General features: G+C 36.7%; 1 protein-coding gene across 5 annotated transcripts; it reads right to left on the reverse strand.

Moving 5' to 3' along the window:
• Positions 1 to 2,994: 2,994 nt before the first annotated feature.
• LOC131038092 (pentatricopeptide repeat-containing protein At4g02750) lies at positions 2,995 to 10,198 on the reverse strand. 5 transcript variants are annotated; one of them, XM_057970460.2, is made up of 6 exons: positions 6,898 to 10,198; positions 6,662 to 6,751; positions 5,116 to 6,418; positions 4,677 to 4,862; positions 3,961 to 4,159; positions 2,995 to 3,286 (listed from the first exon to the last, which is right to left on the reverse strand). In XM_057970460.2, exon 1 carries the CDS (start codon positions 9,879 to 9,881, stop codon positions 7,593 to 7,595), a length of 2,289 nt encoding a protein of 762 aa, XP_057826443.2. In that variant the 5' UTR covers positions 9,882 to 10,198; the 3' UTR covers positions 2,995 to 3,286; positions 3,961 to 4,159; positions 4,677 to 4,862; positions 5,116 to 6,418; positions 6,662 to 6,751; positions 6,898 to 7,592. The 5 variants fall into 5 exon arrangements, with proteins under 5 accessions (XP_057826443.2, XP_057826392.2, XP_057826397.2 ...); XM_057970409.2 differs by having other exon boundaries at positions 6,568 to 6,751; XM_057970414.2 differs by having other exon boundaries at positions 5,176 to 6,751.
• Between the last annotated feature and the right edge of the window lie 8,055 nt (positions 10,199 to 18,253).

The following is an 18,253-nucleotide window of genomic DNA, read 5'->3' on the forward strand; positions in this document are numbered from 1 at the left end:
TCACCTTTTTTTAAAATAAAAATTCAACTTCTATTTGTTTGTGATAAACACGCAATTGGATATACATCTACTAATTATTATAATAGATATTTATTTCCTTTATTTTTGTTTTATCCCTTTTTAAACATTTTGGGATTTAAAAAATATTATGTCATGTATAAACTCTTTTCTTTCTTTCTTTAAGTCTGCATTCTGAACTTATTTATTTATAGATTTCATGTATCTTTATAATGTTTATCTATTTTTTTTTTCGAAGTATATGTACATATATTGATTAATTTATTGTTTTTAATTTTAATTAAATCTATTTTCTTTATTTGATTCGATTGTCTTAGCATAATCACATTAAGCACAATAATAAGTTTTCCAAATGGTTTTAAAAATGAGGTTTATGACAGATCAAGTTAGCCTCCATCATATATTATTTTCCTTCCTCAATCTTAGACGACGTGCTTGTTATGACATTGCACGTGCAATGTCAGCAAGTGCGCACAACAATATATCATGTTAAGGATAATATGAACCTGGATTTTAGAATTTTGAAGAAAAACATTGTTGGTTCGTGTTCATGTTCACATATTTAAATGTGGGAATGACAACATTAATGTTCCCTCTTGAGGTTGATGACTTGCACTATCACTTCTCCCTCTATTGGTAGGAATGCCATCAAAACAATCGTAGTCCTTGCATGAAGCATCTCTTACCCATGTGTTCTATCCAAGAGCGTGATAAAACCCGTTTCATGATCAACTCGTTTTTGATCATATAGCAAATCCGAAATCACTTGTATCATATATGCTACCTACTTTTCATACCAGACAAACAATCATCAAGCAACAAGAAAATCTCTCTTGGTTTTCTTGACCCTCCAACTCAAAACCAATATGACAATTCCCTCTCCAAAACCATCCATTATGTAGGCTCTGACAGCAGTTGCAACACCATGTCACTATGGGGCAGCTTAGAGAAGGTATATTTGCAAGGTAAATTGTCTAGGTCGGTGCAGCATTTTACTAATAAATGTACTACAGTTTTGGTTTCTTTATTCGTTAAATTAGCTGCGATATATATAATGGCTTTAATTGGCAGTTACAAAGACCAAAAGTTTGATGTAGTATTTGTCCAAAATATTTATGTTTCTATAAATTTGTCCTCATGTGCTAAAGTTGACCAATATGCAGCCGAAAGCTCTACAGCTTGTCCAAAACAAATGAGCTACTTTTTGTATTACATGGAAGTTGCCACATCAATTTGGCATACTGTGCTAACACTTTGTAATCAGTAGGCTGGACCAAAAAATACCATATTAAGACTAATTAGAAAGTATGGTAATGAGCATAGCAACTTGAGGAGAAAAGAGTGCCTAAATAAGCTTCAAAGATATTGGTAAACATCAGTGTTCCACGAGGACACGTCCCCCCCCTTTTTGGCCGCGTCTTGGAGACGAGGACGTCTCCAGGACGAGGGGACGGGGACGCGATGTCCCCCGTCATCCCACCACCGCCACCCAAGTGTCGTCGGAGACGGGGAGACGTCTGGGTGTCTCCTCGTCCTTCGAGAGACGTTTGCAGACGTCTCTCGAAGGACGAGGAGACACCCAAACATCTCCCATCGCCCCCACGTATATGCAATGTTTAAAATTTAAATTTTTAAAAAAGGTGAGTTTTTTGGGGGTTAAGGGGCAACCCTGATTGGACGTGGGCCAATAGAAAAATAACACCCGACGCCTTTAGAAAATAATAAGTATTTTTGGCCTCGCAAGGGCACTGCCCCTTGACCCCACCCTGTATCACGACAGGGAGCGCACAAGGGGAGTTGCCCCTTGACCCTAACTTGGGGGCGTTGCCCACAAACCCCCGTTGAAAAATATAGGGGGAAACCGCACCAATAGAAGTAGGGAAAATTTAACCTCCGAGTTTGATTAGGCTCCATATAACAACACAATTAGCATTGAAGAAATCTTGGTATTTAGATTTAGTACTATAATACTGTCATACATCTTTTCAAAACTAGTTTTTCAAGTACTATATGTATATGTATAACTATATCAGCACCACCACCCCGCCACTGTCCCGCCGTCGTCCCCAAACTTAGGCCCTTGGTCCCCCTGTCCCCAACACCCGTGGAACACTGGTAAACATTAAAAAGAAGCCATGCATGAATATTAAATATATGCCCATCGGGAAGTGCAAGAGACATTTGGTATAAGCAGGGGCAAACTCATCATCTTCAGTAGATTTTGAGAGCTCAAGCAAGCCCACAGGTTCAGGGGCACAAAGAATCTGCAAACCTGGAGCAAAAAGGGAAAAGGAAAACTTGAATTTTATGCTTGAGAAGAACAAGAATGTGTCTTCAAAGATAAGTGATTTCAAGGGTCGAAAATTCCCCTTAAGAAAGATCACAATAGGGCAATGGTCCCATGGAAGAGGCTTCTCTATCCTTTCTCTGAAAGTGTTGAGTAAATTTAGGAGCATTTTACAGTCAAAGGGCTAGGTGGATATCATATTTCACCTTGCCTACACCTGTTTAGATATATTAGTTGGTTTCTCTTACATCTTTACCCAAATAGTGTTTTTATGGGTCTTGCTTCATACCTATAGAGAACTTAAGCCAACGCTACAAGCTTTCAATGCACCTCCCCTTGGCCTGCAGAGTATCAAAATTCATCTTGGCAACACGTTTGAGTATTGGATGCTATCTTAATTTATTTCTCACAAAAATTCTCTGGCATTGTTGATTAGCTATAAAAAACTTTAGTTCGTTTTGAAAACTTCCAGCCCCTCTCTACAGTAACAAACAATGTCGAGATCCCTTACAATGGTTTACTGCTAAGAACAGTAAGTGCTTCAAAGCAGAATTTTTAGAGATGTCCAATGATGGGGAGCTAAAGTTTTGCGGCAAACAATAGAGAACTTCTATGGCTAAACTATTAGTTCATAACCACTTCAAAATTTTCAATTGTTGTTTTTGTTTCAAATAATCATCTCACTTGCAGGACAAATTATTTTAGCCACAAATACACATATTTGTAGAAATTATAGGACCATTTATTTGCAGCATTGTAGTTTACCTCATAAGCAACTATTGTAGAAAAGCAGGAATCCCTCATTCATGAAACAATAGGTTAAAATCTTCCTCCTAAACATTCAGAGCTCCTTTTAAGGAAAAGACTCAAATTTTTGCACTTTCTAAGTGAGCCATGTTTCATGAAGCCACCCACAAATTTGCAAAGGAGCAGTAGCCTCCTTTAAAGCATTATATCTTATGGAAATTACTTCAGATGTACCTGAAAGAATAGAAACAAGCAGAATCTGTAAACTAGAATCATTTCCAAAGACTTTTCCATTCTAGGAAACTTCAAACTTATTATAGTTTTCCAAGTCAATTCTTTGCCATGAATTATTTCCTAAGAAAGCAATTCCAAGAGCATGTTCAGAAGTTTCCAAACTCCATACATTTGAATGCCGAAATATAATAGAGTTCAAATAAAACAGGTAAATTTGTCAAATACAAAATTTGTTATCTGCGGAGCTATGATCTAACACACTTTAAAAGTTCTCAGTTTAACATTCTTACAGTTGTTAATGGTACAGTATGTCGCATTCTATTTATGACTAAAAAAACATTTATTGTTAAGCAAGAAGCACCATTTAAATTATAATGGAAAAGCATATGCTAAACCATTGCATGTGGACCTATGAACTCATGCCCAAGTGGGCAAGCGCATACAATCTAATGCGGAGTAAAAAGGTGGAAATGTAGGGTTTTCACCATTAGCAAGGCTACTGTGATTCCTCTTGCACTCAAGTGTAATCCCAGAAGGATCACCAACAAAGTGCAAACTAGCTAATTTTGGGGACTAAGTCAAACAAAAGCAGAGAATGATTGAATTTACCTCTCACTAAGCCCACATTTTCAAATTGACAATTTAGTACTGATAAAATTTAAAATAGTACTAACCTCATAATTATAAAGGAGCTGCAGCCTCCTTTATAGCATTACATCCTATGGAAATTACTTCAAATGTACCTTGAAGAATAGAAACAAGCAGAATTCGTAGCTGGAATCATTTCCAAAGACTTTTCCATTCTGGGAAACCTCGAACACCATTTCTCATTATTATAGTTTCCCAAGTCAACTCTTTCCCATGAATTATTTCCTAAGAAAGAAATTCCAAGAGTATATTCAGAAGTTCAAATAAGATAGATAAACTTGTCAAATATAAAATTTGTTATCAGCAGATCTATGATCTAACGCAACTTAAAAGTTCTCAGTTAACATTCTCACAATTGGTGATGTTACAGCATGGTACATTCTATTTATGGCTAAAGGAACAATTATTGTTAAGCATGAAGCACCATCTAGATTATAATGGAAAAGCATATGCTCGCCCATTGCTTCTAGACCTATGAGCTCATGCCCAATTGAGCAAATGCATATAATCTTATATGGAGCAAAAACGTGAGAATATAAGGTTTTCACCATTAGCAAGGCTGATGTGATTCCTCTTGCACTCAAGTGTAATTCCAGGAGGATCGCCAACAAAGTGCAAAATAGCTAATTTTGGGGGTTAAGTAATGCAAAAGCAGAGAATGATTGAATTTACCTCTCATCAAGACCACATTTTCAAATTGACAATGTAATAGTGATAAAATTAAAAATAGGAAAATACCAACCTCAGATTCAAAAAGGAGTAGTTGCCTCCTTTATAGCATTATATCTTCTGGAAACCTGAAAGAATAGAGCAAGCAGACTCCGTACTCTGCAATCATTTCCAAAGACTTTTCCATTTTAGGAAACTTTGAACAATGCTCCTCATTATTATGGTTTCCCAACTCTAGCTCTTTCCCATGAATTATTTCCTAAGAAAGCAGTTCCAAGAGTATTTTCAGAAGTTTCCAAACCCCGTAAATTTGAATACCAAAACATAATAGAGTTCAAATAAGACAGGTAAATTTATCAAATAAAAAATTTGTTATCTGATATGACACACCTTAAAAGTTCTCACTTAACATTCTCTCAATTAGTAATGGTACAGCTTGACACATTCTATTTATGACTAAAATAACATTAATTGATGCTTGCATATTGCTTCTGGACCTATGAGCTCATTACCAAGTGGGCGAATGCATACAAGCTTACGGGAAGCAAAAAGGTGAAAATATAGGATTTCACCATTAGCAATGCCGCTGCGATTCCTCTTGCACTCAAGTATAATCCCGAAAGGATCACCAACAAATTGCAAAATAGCTAATTTTGGAGGTTAAGTCATACAAAAGCAGAGAATGATTGAATTCACCTTTCATAAATCCTACATTTTCGAATTGTCAATGTAATACTAATAAAATTAAAAATAGAAAAATACTAAACTCTAACAAAAACTAAGCATAATTCCTCAAGATGACAGAATTTATGGGATTTTCTGAAAGCATTCTCTGATGGTACTTCTCAATATCTTCAAATCCAGCATCATATCCATCTCCTCCACTGCTGCCAGTAGAAATCCCTTTCGGAATTAGAATTTCAAGGCTTCGTGACACTAATCCCAGGTCCTTGAGCCATAAACATCAGATCTGGCATAACCATGTCCTATTCATTTCTGGAAATGGCAAGGCCTATCACACTGATTTCCCCCATGTCCTCACTTTCAGAGATAGATTCTAACATATATAATCATCAAACATTTCAGCAAACCCATTTGTTTGAATAGGGGATTCTCAGACAACCAAACTCCCCTGGTTGCTTTCCAATTGAACTCACTTGATATTGGACAAGGAGTTCAACTTTTTTTCTTTATTGACAGAGCAGGTGTTATAGCTAGAGTCCAAGCATGACAAGATGTACTGTGGAAACAAAATAAAATTGGCAAGGTAATTGCTTTCCCTATATTTTCCTGATAGTATCTAGATGAGGGAGCAAGGGTTCCACTATCGGTGCTGAGGAGCTATGGAGCAACACTGTGGTCAGAAATTGGGAGAAAATCTACATGATTCTGCAACTGACTGAAGAATTTGAAGGCTGAGTACAATTTGATTGGAACTGCGAAAGAATATATAACATATCAATATATTTTATGCAAATCTGCAAATAATGACAAAACATAGTGTGAACCAGAAAATTGTAGTTCATGGAGAAGCTTTGGAACAAACTGAACAAACATCGCAGCTATGAAGCATCATTATGCTGAATGGAGAAAACATAGCATGAAATCAGTGCAAATGATCTGTGACTTGGAAACACCATCGCTGTGAGCAAGTAGTGGGAGGAGTGAGAATTTAGCTACTGATGTGGTTGGAAAACATGATATGCTTAAACAGCTTGTCTCCAGCACAGAGAAGGGGCAGGAAGGGGCAGGGTGGCATCCTTAAAGCAGTTGGAAGAGACATTCAGCTCCATGATCTGCCACTTGCTGGCAAGCCTGTAGCGCAAATTCCCATGAATGAGTTTCTCTATATGAGGAAAACCTACAGCTTTGGCAGCTCTCTGATTCTATTACACTCATTATTTTGTGAATGATACACAACCAGGGTAACTTTTACAAACTTAAGATGTTTCTCAGACACAAACCTGCAGTCATATTTTTTAATAAATCTAGCAACACCAGGCTGTAGAGATTTCTGTAAGGACCCAAAAATGGTGCACACTAAACTTATCTACTCACAGCTTATATATTCTCCACAAACTCTTTCGTCTCCCCAGCCTTCTCTTCTGTTTCACAAGCATGTTCTCTCACCTTCTGTTGGTCATCTTTCTGCAAAATTTGAAACGGTAAGGTAAAAAGAATAGAAAAAAATTAGTAAAATTGTTATCACAAAATGTTAAAAAAGTATTACAAAATTTAGCAGTTACAAAGAGGTTAAGGTGGTATTAAGAAAATATAGATGAAATTTGGGTTACCAAGAAAGTTCATATAATAAAATTCTGTTGGTCCAAAGATGCTCTCCTCATGGTTCACAAGTGGTGGATTATTCCTCTCTAAAGTTTCTTCCTGATTGGCATGTTTCTCTTTCCCTCAAACATTCGTCTCCTTTTTCTTCCATTCTCCACCTCCTCCAAATTTTCATTCCATAGATGTACGGGCTTCTTTAAATATCGTTCAAGGTCATAAGACCTCCATGCACACTACACATCTGATTTTATAAAGTTAACAGCATGGTCCAGCTCTCCAAATACTTAGAAGAAACACTTAGAAACTGAAAATAAGACTTTTCTCCTCCTCATCATGACAAATCCGATATTATGCACCTTGTTATGGTGAAAATTTATATTGACAGCTTGCTTCGCTTTGTATCATCAATTCTCCAGACAATAACCTTGTCCTTTTATGAAATGATGGAACTAATTCAAACCTGTAACAGGAATTTCTCTTGCAACAGTCTTGGAGATAAACTTAATGCAGTGTAACAATTAACACATATTAGAAGCTCTTTATAACTCTAATTGTAATCGGAATGTAGTTACCCAATTCCTCAAAATGTTGGCAGCTGACAATTATTTTTCCTCCTCACATATCGTGTACAGGTTTTGAATCTGGAAATTGTCCTACAGACTTCATCACCCAAGACTAATTTTCCAACTCTCATAGATGCCCTTTAATTGAGGATGTGGTCTGTCTCCTGAAGAAAAACATGTACCAAGTTATGGACTTCAATCCAACTACATCCAGGCATCTTTTTAATTCCTCTATCTTTCATCAGTCTCCTTATCTCTTGAACATCACCCCACCTTCCCACTTCTGCATAAATGTTTGACAGAAGGACATAAGGTGCAGTATTTTTAGGATCCAAATCAAAAAGGAGAGTTGATACAAATATTCCTAAACCTATGTCCTTATATGACCTGCAAGCACCCAACAAACAAATCCACACAACCAGCGCAGGTTTAATTGGCATTTTGATGATAATGTTTAAAGCTTCCTCAAGATAGTTAGCACGGCCAAGAAGATCAACCATGCATATATAGTGGTCCATTGTAGGCATAATGCAATAAGTCTCCCTCATATCATTGAAGTATTTGCATCCTTCAGTTACGGTACCATCGTGGCTGCAAGCAAATAAAACACAAACGAAGCTTACATGGTCAGGGTATATTCCAGAGTGCTCCATTAGTTCAAAAAGTTTAAGAGCATCCTTCCGAAAGCCATGCATCGCATATCCTGCAATCATCACATTCCATGAGACCGTATCTCGTTGAGACATTTTCTCAAACACTTCACGTGCCTTCCTTAAGCTTCCACATTTTGCATACATGTCAACCAGGGCACTCACAACTAAAACATCTGACAGAAAACCACTTTCAATAATGATTTGATGGATGTCCATACCCTGATCCAAAGCTCCTATTTTTGCACAGGCTGGAAGAATACCAGCGAAGGTTGCAGAATCTGGAGTCACGCCTGCAAATTTCATTTCCTTAAAAGTCTCTAAGGCCTTTTCAGGAAGCCCATTTTGTGAATACCCAGCAATCATACCATTCCATGAGATCACATCTAGAAGAGACATTCTGTCAAACAGTTTACGTGCCTTATGAATGCTTCCACATTTTGCGTACGTGTCCACCAGGGCGCTCCCAAGCACACCATCTGACAAAAATCCACTTTCAATAATGCTTTGATGTATGTCCATACCATGTTCCAAAGCTCCCATTTTGGCACAGGCTGGAAGGATGCTGGCAAAGGTTGTGGAGTTTGGCTTTACAGCTGCCAATTGCATTTGCTTAAAAGTTTCCAAGGCATTTTCAATAAGCCCATTTTGTGCATATCCTGCAATCATCGCATTCCACGAGACCACATTTCTTTGAGGCATTTCTTTGAAAAGCCTCAAAGCCTTATCAAGATCACCGTTTTGTGCGTATCCTGAAATCATCGCAGTCCATGAATTGACAGTTTTATGAGGCATTTCTTTGAAAAACCTTAATGTCTTATCAAGAATCCCATTTTGTGCATATCCTGCAATAATTGCATCCCATGTGACGATATCTCGATGAGGCATTTCATTGAAAAACCTTAAAGCCTTATCAAGATCACCATTTTTTGTATGTCCTGCAATCATTGTATTCCATGAGACCACATTTGGTTGTGGCATTTCTTTGAAAATCCTTGAGGCTTCCTCAAGAAAACCCCTTTGAGCATATGCTGCAATCATTGTATTCCATGAGATCACGTCTCGTTGAGGCATTACACTGAAAAGACGGAAAGCCTCATCAAGAAAACCTTTTTGAACATATCCCGAAATCATAGCATTCCACGAGACCACATCCCTTTGAGACATTTCTTTGAAAAGCTGTGAAGCCTCCTCAAGAAAACCAATTTGTGCATATCCTGCAATCATAACATTCCACGAGATCACATCTCTTTGAGGCATATTGTCAAACACTTCCCGTGCCTTCTGTATATTTCCACATTTTGCATACATATCTATCAGGGAGTTCGCAACTACAACATCCGATGAAAATCCGCTTTCAATAATGCTTTGATGTATATCCATACCCTGTCCCAAAATTCCTATTTTGCCACAAGCTGGGAGAATGCTTGCAAATGTGAACTGATCGGGTTGGATACCAGTTTGTTGCATTTGATTAAAAAGTTTCAGTGCCTCATGAGAGCATCCATATCTTCTGTAAGCCGTAATGATCACATTCCATGAGAAGACATCTTGTTTGGTCATTTCGTCGAACACTTTGCGTGCATCAATCCAACTACCCCAATTGGCGTACATGTTTATAAGTTTGTTTTGAAAAAATGCACCAGTAGAAAAGCCGAAAGCCTTGTTTACCAACTGAAAGCGAATTCTTGGCAGCCCAGTTGTGCAATAGGTGTGGATACAGAAATATGTTTGCATGGGTGTTGTGTGTAGTAAGCTCAATGCGCGATGGAATAACATGATAACAATTAAAGCATGTGGAGTTACTCATTCTAATTTTACTCCTGCCATGATGATAAATAAATGTCACCGCCTTCGTTCTCAAACATGGCTTTAAAGCCATTTATTTATTTCTCTGTATCAATCATGGTCTTAAAGATATGTAGTTTACCAGTGCCAACATTCGATTTCGCTTTCCAATGCTGAATTTCGATCTCTCTGCCATCTCCGTTTTCAGATTTTCTAACATCATTTTTAAGAAAAGAGCTTTCTGTAGTTGTTTAGCTTATTTTGATTTTGATTAGCACTCGTTTAAAAAAAAAATAGCTGTAATTTGTGGAGTTGATGGTGTAATAGGTAATAAATTTTGTTGCTTATTATGTTTTGAGCTTCTGAATTTGGCTGCTGTTTAATATTAAGTGGTATTCTTAAATAATATTTTTAAATGAAATTTTCAATAATATCTTTTATAAATTAAAAAAAAGGGAAAAAACAAAGAAGTATTGTCATTTTTTTCAATAAATAGTTATTTTTTATTTCTTTTTTTTTTTAAATTATTTTCAAATTTGAAGTAGAAATAGGAAAGGATTCTAGTTTATCATTTTCCTCTAATTAAAAATTTATATGGGGACACTCTAGTTCTTTCCATATGAAGATTGGCCAGGAAATAAAGTTTAAAAAATGATGCTTGTATGAAGTAGCTTAACAATTGTAGTGTTAGATCCTTTCCTCTCTCAAAGTCTTCTATATGCCTTCATATTTAGCTAACTCAACTCCTTTGGAAATACAAACTAAAACATTCTATATGGGACAAGTTTAGCCTCCAAATTTGAAAGTTTAAAGTTGACTATGAGTTCCAACTCAATGCTTGGATGGTTTTTACATGTGAAACTTTTAATTGGTTCTTGTTTTAATTTCCTCAACCGACTCTTTCCATGTCCATTCTATGTTAAAAAGGAATCCCTCAAACATTGTGGTGCAGTCACCGGTTAGGAGGGACCTCAAAGAGATAAATTCGGATAGTGCAGCAAAAGTAAACACAATGGAAACAAGAGGATATGATGGATGCAATGCAGAACTAAATGAATTAGATCATGAAAACTGATTACAGATAACCGGTATCATCCAGATTACAAGATTTGGCTCACTGGCCTGCTAGATACATATTCAATTACAGAATTGGTCAACTTCGGACCTCTAAATCTTAAGATCTATCTTCTATGTTCTAACTAATTGATTTATGATGTTTAATTACATTGATTTATATGCTCCAAGGAGATCTGGTCGGACCAAAAGGAATCAAATGCCGAAGAACAAGATCAAATGTGTAAAACCAACAGGTCAGCCTCCGCCAAAGAGATTCCTCCAGAAAATCCAAAGGATGAAATGTGGATCAAAGGAAAGGTCGCCCACATGCCAAGGAACATCGGGATCAACGAATTGGACTCTGCAAGCTATGAAAAGGATCCGGTAGATTCACCAATGCAAATAGGTCCAAGTGATTCTGGTGCCAGAAAACTATCTCGGGATCTAGAATCGATAACTTGTCAGAAAACAATCCAAATGCTTCGCGGTTTAGGAATAAAGAAGATGATCATGTCCTCAAGCAAAATCCAACTCCACAAGATCCAGTGAGCCAATGCAAGAAAATACATAAAGAAATGTTGAAACTACAAAACAAAAAACAAACAGAAAAGAAATATTTTTGGTTGATGCAAGATTGCCAAGAACCGGGGATGCTCCTACATCAAACATCTGAGGATGTTGAAAAAGTGAGTCTCTCACTTTGTAGGGGTCAGAGGAAAACCAAGGCGGTCCACCTCTGCCTAAGAAATCCAAGATGAATCTTCAACTGGTATGTCCTTCCACTTCACAAGATACTCCTTATACTGGTTGCTCCAGGTGCTACGCCCAATCCTACTGTCCAAAATGTCTTCAATATGCTCTAGTTGCTTCCGAGGCAACTGTTTCTCCAAGTTTGTAATATTGTCTTCACTAATTTATGATTCATGATACTGATGTAGATCTGCAATGTTGAATGTAGGTGAAATACTCAAACTATCTAGTAACTCTACTTCATATGCATTTCTGGAACTGAACTTCCTCAAGATCTTACAAGGTCCAAACCTTTTCATCTGCAATTTGTTATAGGTTCCAACTGGAAATCTTTATTTTCTCGGATATACCATCACTTCATCACCAACTTCAAATTCCTTATGTCTCCTCTTCTCATCTTCCTTCTCTTTATACTTGATGTTGTTTAACCTGAATATGCAAGGCCTTCATGTGATATGCAAATTCTTCTGCTTCTGCACTCCTCTTATCTTTATTACTGATATCTCTCAATTTTGATATACCTCTAGGGTGTGCTCTGATAACAATCTCAAAAGGTGTTCTTTCGGTAAACCTGTTTACTGAATTATTGTAGGCAAATTCTACTTATGCAAGAATCAAATCCCAACTTCTAGTATTTTCTCCAACTAAGCATCTCAACAAATTTCCCAAGCTCTTGTTTACTACTTATGTCTGTCCATCAATCTGTGGGTGAAAAGTAGAACTGAATTCCAAATATGTCTTCATCTTCTTCCAAAGTGTTCACCAAAAATAACCAGCAAACTTAGTGTCTCTATCTGAAGTTATGCTCTTAGGTAATCCATGCAATCTCACTACTTCCTTGAAAAATAAGTCAACTACATGCACTGCATATGATGTTTTCTTACAAGGTATGAAATGAGCCATCTTCGAGAATCTATCCACCACCACAAATATAGAATCATTTCCTCTCTGTGTCTTAGGCAATCCAAGTACGAAATCCATGCTTATGTCTTCCCAAGGTCTCTCGAGTACTGTCAAAGGTTTATACAATCCCACATTTCGACTACTACCTTTTGCAACTTGACAAATTCTACTGTAGACACATAAAAATTTCTATTAATTTCTCCTCATTTAATTTCAAATTTCTCTAAACATCGGGTGAATCCTTATTATTACACTATTATTTCTCCATAATTCACTATTCATAATTTCCATCTTTCATTATACTATTATTAATATCTCATCATTTATCTATTAAATTTATTAAATAAAACTATATCATATTCATTTATACGCCTTCATGCATTCACCTTATATACATTTCTCTATTTATTTAATAAAACCCTTTAATATCCCCTCCTACCACTTACCATTTCCCATTTACCACTCATCTTCCCTATACCACTCATCTTGCATTATCCCATATTCATCCCACAACATGAACTCGCCCAGAGAAAATCTATTTAAATGAGGCCCCCTCTCTTATTTGGGTATCTCATCTTTATGCGTCAAACTTATGTCAGTTTGCATTTTTCATCATCTTTGCATTTTGAGGACCCATCCACTATCTTGCATTTACATCTTTAATATATTTTCTTGCATTTGGCTTTTGTTGATCAATCTCACATCTTTTATTTTAAATCTTCATTCTTCATAGCTTCTTGCGCCTAGTGTTGAAATCTGAGAGCACAAATCTTGAATGGCAAGATATTGAAGATAGAAGTACAATGGAGTAGATTTCGTAGCATGCATGTGTGTTTTAATTTTAAATATTTGGTTTGCATGTGTGTTCATTGCAGGTACTTCATTGTTTGATGTAAAATCTATTTGAATCTTCTGCCATAAGATCTCAGATTTGATTTTATCCATCTACAATTGGCACGCTCGGTGGGACGAGCATAGTTGTCCTTTTCAAAATTTGTTTGAAGTTTTGCTTTATGATCTTTGATTTTCATTTGTTTTGCAGGATAGACCTTGATCTTTGTTGTCTTATTATTCTTGTCTTTGTTTTTTGCAGGTTATAGGTTGATCTTCAAATTTTGACAAGTTGCAATAAGAATTATTGTGCATGCATTATCGTCTTAGCACTTGATAGTGCATTTGCTTGAAAGTTTCTAGGGTCTGACCAATCCTTACACTGCCCTTCCCTCCATCATGTTGGCATTTGCATGAAGATTGCATTAATGATTTGTTATGTTGTCATTGATGTCAATAAACCGGTAATGTTATTGTGATAATGTTGTTTTGTAACCGGTAGGAAGAGCTAAGTGAAAGGAACTGTAACCGGTAGGTAAGTTTGAGGAGTGAACCGGTATTGTTAAGTATTGAAGAGTTGAACTGGTAAACCCTGCCTATTGATTTGATAAACCCTAACCGATTAAGTTTGGTGAATTGGTTATATTGGTTTATGATCTGATGATGAGTAGTAATAATTATGACATGTATGCATATTGTATGAGGAGAGTTTCAAGAGTTTTTTGGCGTGTTTAGTTAATGTTATTTGTCTAGGGAATGAGCAAGTATATTGCATGTAATACAAAGTGCATGATGAGTTACTAAGTTCAATGAAACGGTGATCAAGGAGTGGTCAAGGCTTTCTTGAATGATGTGCATAGATTGTTATGTAATCCAATGGTCACACTTGAACCGATTTGTTTGTAATCTCTATAAGAGAATTAGGTTTTTGTTGTGTTACCAACCTAATTGATTTGTTTATAAGGTCGATGAGTTGTTTTAGTTTAAGTGTTGGCAAAGTTGAATTGAGTGTGCAGTTGCTGAACTGGATGGTGTATCTACAGTTTGATTAAAGGCAGATAGGAGCATGAAAAGGATCTAAACAAGAAAGTGTAGTGCTATTCAAACAGATCAGCAAACTCATGTTGTTTTCTAACAATTACAGTAGTAAAATCCTCTAATCGGGTAAGCTTTAACAAGCTTGGTGTTATTCAAATCCTCTAACCAGGTGATCCATTAGCTTGGATTCTAAATCCTTTACAAAGGTTACTCCTCACAGGGTATTGCTTCTAACAAGGCTTTATAGTCAATCCCTTAACTGGGTGGTCCCTAACAGGATCTGTTCTTTATAGGACTTTTTGTAAAAGCTTTAACAGGCTTGGCTTCTAACAAGGCGAACTTCAGAAGAGTTCATATTTCTTGTGAGTTCCATCTCACCGTGGTTTTTCCCATTTGGGTTTCCACATCAAAAATATTGTGTCAAGTGGTGAATGTTTTTGTCATTATGATTATATGGTTGATTTGCTTAACTACTTATTTCACTTTGATAAGTCATGATAACCGGCAACAATATGAAATGAAGTTTTACTTATATCTGTTGGCATATGATGAATTGGTATGATAATAATATATGTTGTCATTGATGTCAATAAGTATAGGTCAACTGGTATGAAGATTGGAAGAAGTTGTTATTGATGATCAAGTTGGAGAACTGGTATGGAGAGATGTAGTGAACTGGTGTCAGGGTTTCACTAAGTGTGACTACCGGTTGGTAGTCTCAGCTCTAGGGTTTTCAGTTTGGCAATCTAGCTTGTGTGATGCAACCGATGGTATTCTGTGATGAGTTAGCTAAGAAATAAGGATGAGATCGAGATGCCATGTCAGTTTTGTGCACGTGAAGGATTTCCTTGAGGATCTTGCATATGAAGATCGACTACATTAAATGTCTACCTCAGGAATGAGCATTCTTCTTAGCGGTATGAGAAGAAAGTGTGATGGGTTACTGATTTCTTTGTGCGGTGAAGAATCGACGATGCAGAATGACTTGTGATCTGTTTAAGATTGTTTCATTCTATGTAAAGTGTTTGGACGATTAGGATTGGACCTCTTGTAATAGTAAACCTAAATGCTTAGGGTTTAGGGTTTATGTTACTGACCTAATTGTTGTCTCTAAGTTCGATGTTGTTTGTTATTGTAAGTTGTTGGCAAAAGTTGTGTATGTATCCGAGTGATGAGATACTTGCCAGACAAGTGAGAGAAAACTACAGAGTGTGATTGCAGAGTAGAGGAACTGAAAAGGATTTGCCTTAGCATATAGTGTTGTTATCTCAGATCAAAGTTTTACCTGTTGTCTTCTAACCATTTCAACAGAAGGAAAATCCCTTTGCCGGATATCTTTAAAAGGCTTACTGTAAATCCTCTAACCAGGTGACTCAAGTTCATTGAGTTCTTTAAATCGTCTAGCAAGGTAACCTTTAACAGGGTATATAGTCATCCCTTAACCAGGTGATCTTTAATAGGATCAGTTCCTAGCAGAACCTTATTGTAAAGTCTTTAACCAGACTAGGCTCCTAACAGAGCGAGCTTCAAAAGATTTCAAAACACACTTGTGGGTATTCATCCCCGCCATGGTTTTTCCCATTTGGGTTTCCACGTGAAAAATCTATGTGTCATGAGTTGTGCATTTTCATGTGATGATTAAGTATTCTTTGTTTAAGTGATTATGCATGAAGAGCTAATGGTTATGGTATTGCTAATATACCACATGCATATGTTTATGGGTGAAATAGTTATCAAGTATTGAATGTAATTGAAGTGTTCAATTTTATTAGTTTATGTTGTCTGAAGTCTTACTTTGTTTAACTGATATTGCCATGGTTAAGTTTAGTAATGAAGACAACCAGTTAGCATTGTTTTAACTTCATAAGTTGCAAAAAAGATTTTTGTATGTACTGATTCAACCCCCCCCCTCTCAGTACCAGGTAGGGTATTTGTTGTTCATCATTATTCATCAATATGAAGTAAACGTATTTGGATGATTGTGAGTTTCAAGTTGTTTACTGTTATCTCTTGTAACAGTCAACCGGTTTATCTTGACAATGATATTGCATTAATAGTTCTAAGTTTACTTTGAGAGATTGATTTTGAGATTGGTGAAGTTATTATCAGTTTTTCTATCTACCGATTCACCCCCGCCCCCTCTTAGTAGTTGACCGGATCCTTATTCTTTCATCATACCATCAATTGGTATCAGAGCACATCTCAGGTCCTCTAAGGTCTAAGCCTAACAACTTGAGGTAAAGATCTTGTAGACCATGATGAAGAAGAAAAGTCCAAAGTTTAATAGAGAGAACTATAGAATATGGAGTGATAGAATGAAAATTTATATTAAGAGTCTTGGAAATCAATACTGGGAACATGTTGGTACTCAATATGTTGTACCTAGTGGGATTATGACTGATGATCAGAAGGAAGAGCAACAAAAAATCAATCAAGCACAAGAGGCTATTATCAGTTCTTTGTCTGATGCAGAATATGTTGATGTTCATGAGCTGGAGACTGCATATGAGGTATGGAAGAAACTCGAAGAGATTTATAGCAGTGATGAACATGTGAAGATTGCCAAGGAAGAGAGTCTAAGAGGGAAGTTTGATGACATGCAGATGGCTAAAGGTGAGAATATCCAACAGTATGGTCAAAGGATAAAAGAGATAGTTGGTGAGATCAAGAGTGTTGGTGGTAAAGTGGAAGATGCCACAGTGGTTAGTAATTTGTTGAGAACCCTGCTACTAGTCTACGCTATTCGAGTTGCAGCCATTCTAGAGATAAAATCTATTGACAAAACTAAGGTAACCCTTGACTCCATCATTGGTAAGCTTAGTGCATTTGAATTAAATGGTTATGATGGTAGTGTTCAAAAATCCGAGTCTGCATTTAGAGCTTCTATTTCTAACCCATCAATGAGGAAAATTAGAGATGTTAATCACTGTCGTGAATCTAGATCCAGTAGAGAAATTGATGATGAAGATAGTTTGGTTGAGCTTGAAGCATTGTTGGCCAAGTGATTGCCCAAAGGTACCAGTAAATATAGAGGTAAATTACCTTTGAAATGTTTTGCATGCAACAAGATTGGACACATAACTGCTAACTATCTTAATGGTGATAATGATCACAAGCGAGACAAGTTCAAGAAGTACAAGGGAAAAGGAAAAATAGATTGTCTTATTGTAGTTGATGGTGATATCACTGATGAGGAATCTGATGGTGATGCTAATGAAGACATTGTCTTTGTAGCCATTAAAGAGGAGATGTTTGATGAGAAAGCTTTAGTTTATCGCATGGATAATTCTGATGAGTGGATCATTGATAGTGGTTGTTCACATCACATGACCGGTGACCAGTGTTAGGTCCCGAAGATAACTAAGAGGGGGGGGGGGGGGTGAATCTAATAAATTCAAACCAAAACAACTTAACCAACTTAATGCTTAATACCGGTAAACCAGTTAAGTATGCCGGTAGACAATGTTAACAGTTAATTGTTATATCGGTAAAGATTAATGCATGAAACATAAACATAAAGTTATTCACAACACATAACACCAATATTTGTATGTGGAAACCCTGTAAGGGGAAAAACCACGGTGGGAAACCTTGCCCACAATCAGATGATACTACTGCAAATAGTAAGTGTACATAAATGGGGTCTACACATGCAGAAAGGCCAACAGCCTAGAGCTCACTGCTCAATCACAAAATGGGAGTCACACTAACTACAGTTGGATAGTTAAATCCAATAAGAATGTACTGCACAAAATAGCATCTTCATATGCTGGATTCAGTACCGG

Source organism: Cryptomeria japonica, chromosome 9, assembly GCF_030272615.1.
Source record: "Cryptomeria japonica chromosome 9, Sugi_1.0, whole genome shotgun sequence".
In the NCBI taxonomy this organism is placed as follows: Eukaryota; Viridiplantae; Streptophyta; class Pinopsida; order Cupressales; family Cupressaceae; genus Cryptomeria; species Cryptomeria japonica.

What these genes read in the sequence shown, in the direction of transcription:
- LOC131038092 (XM_057970460.2), bottom strand. Translation starts at nt 9,881, where the DNA reads ATGTTATTCCATCGCGCATTGAGCTTACTACACACAACACCCATGCAA.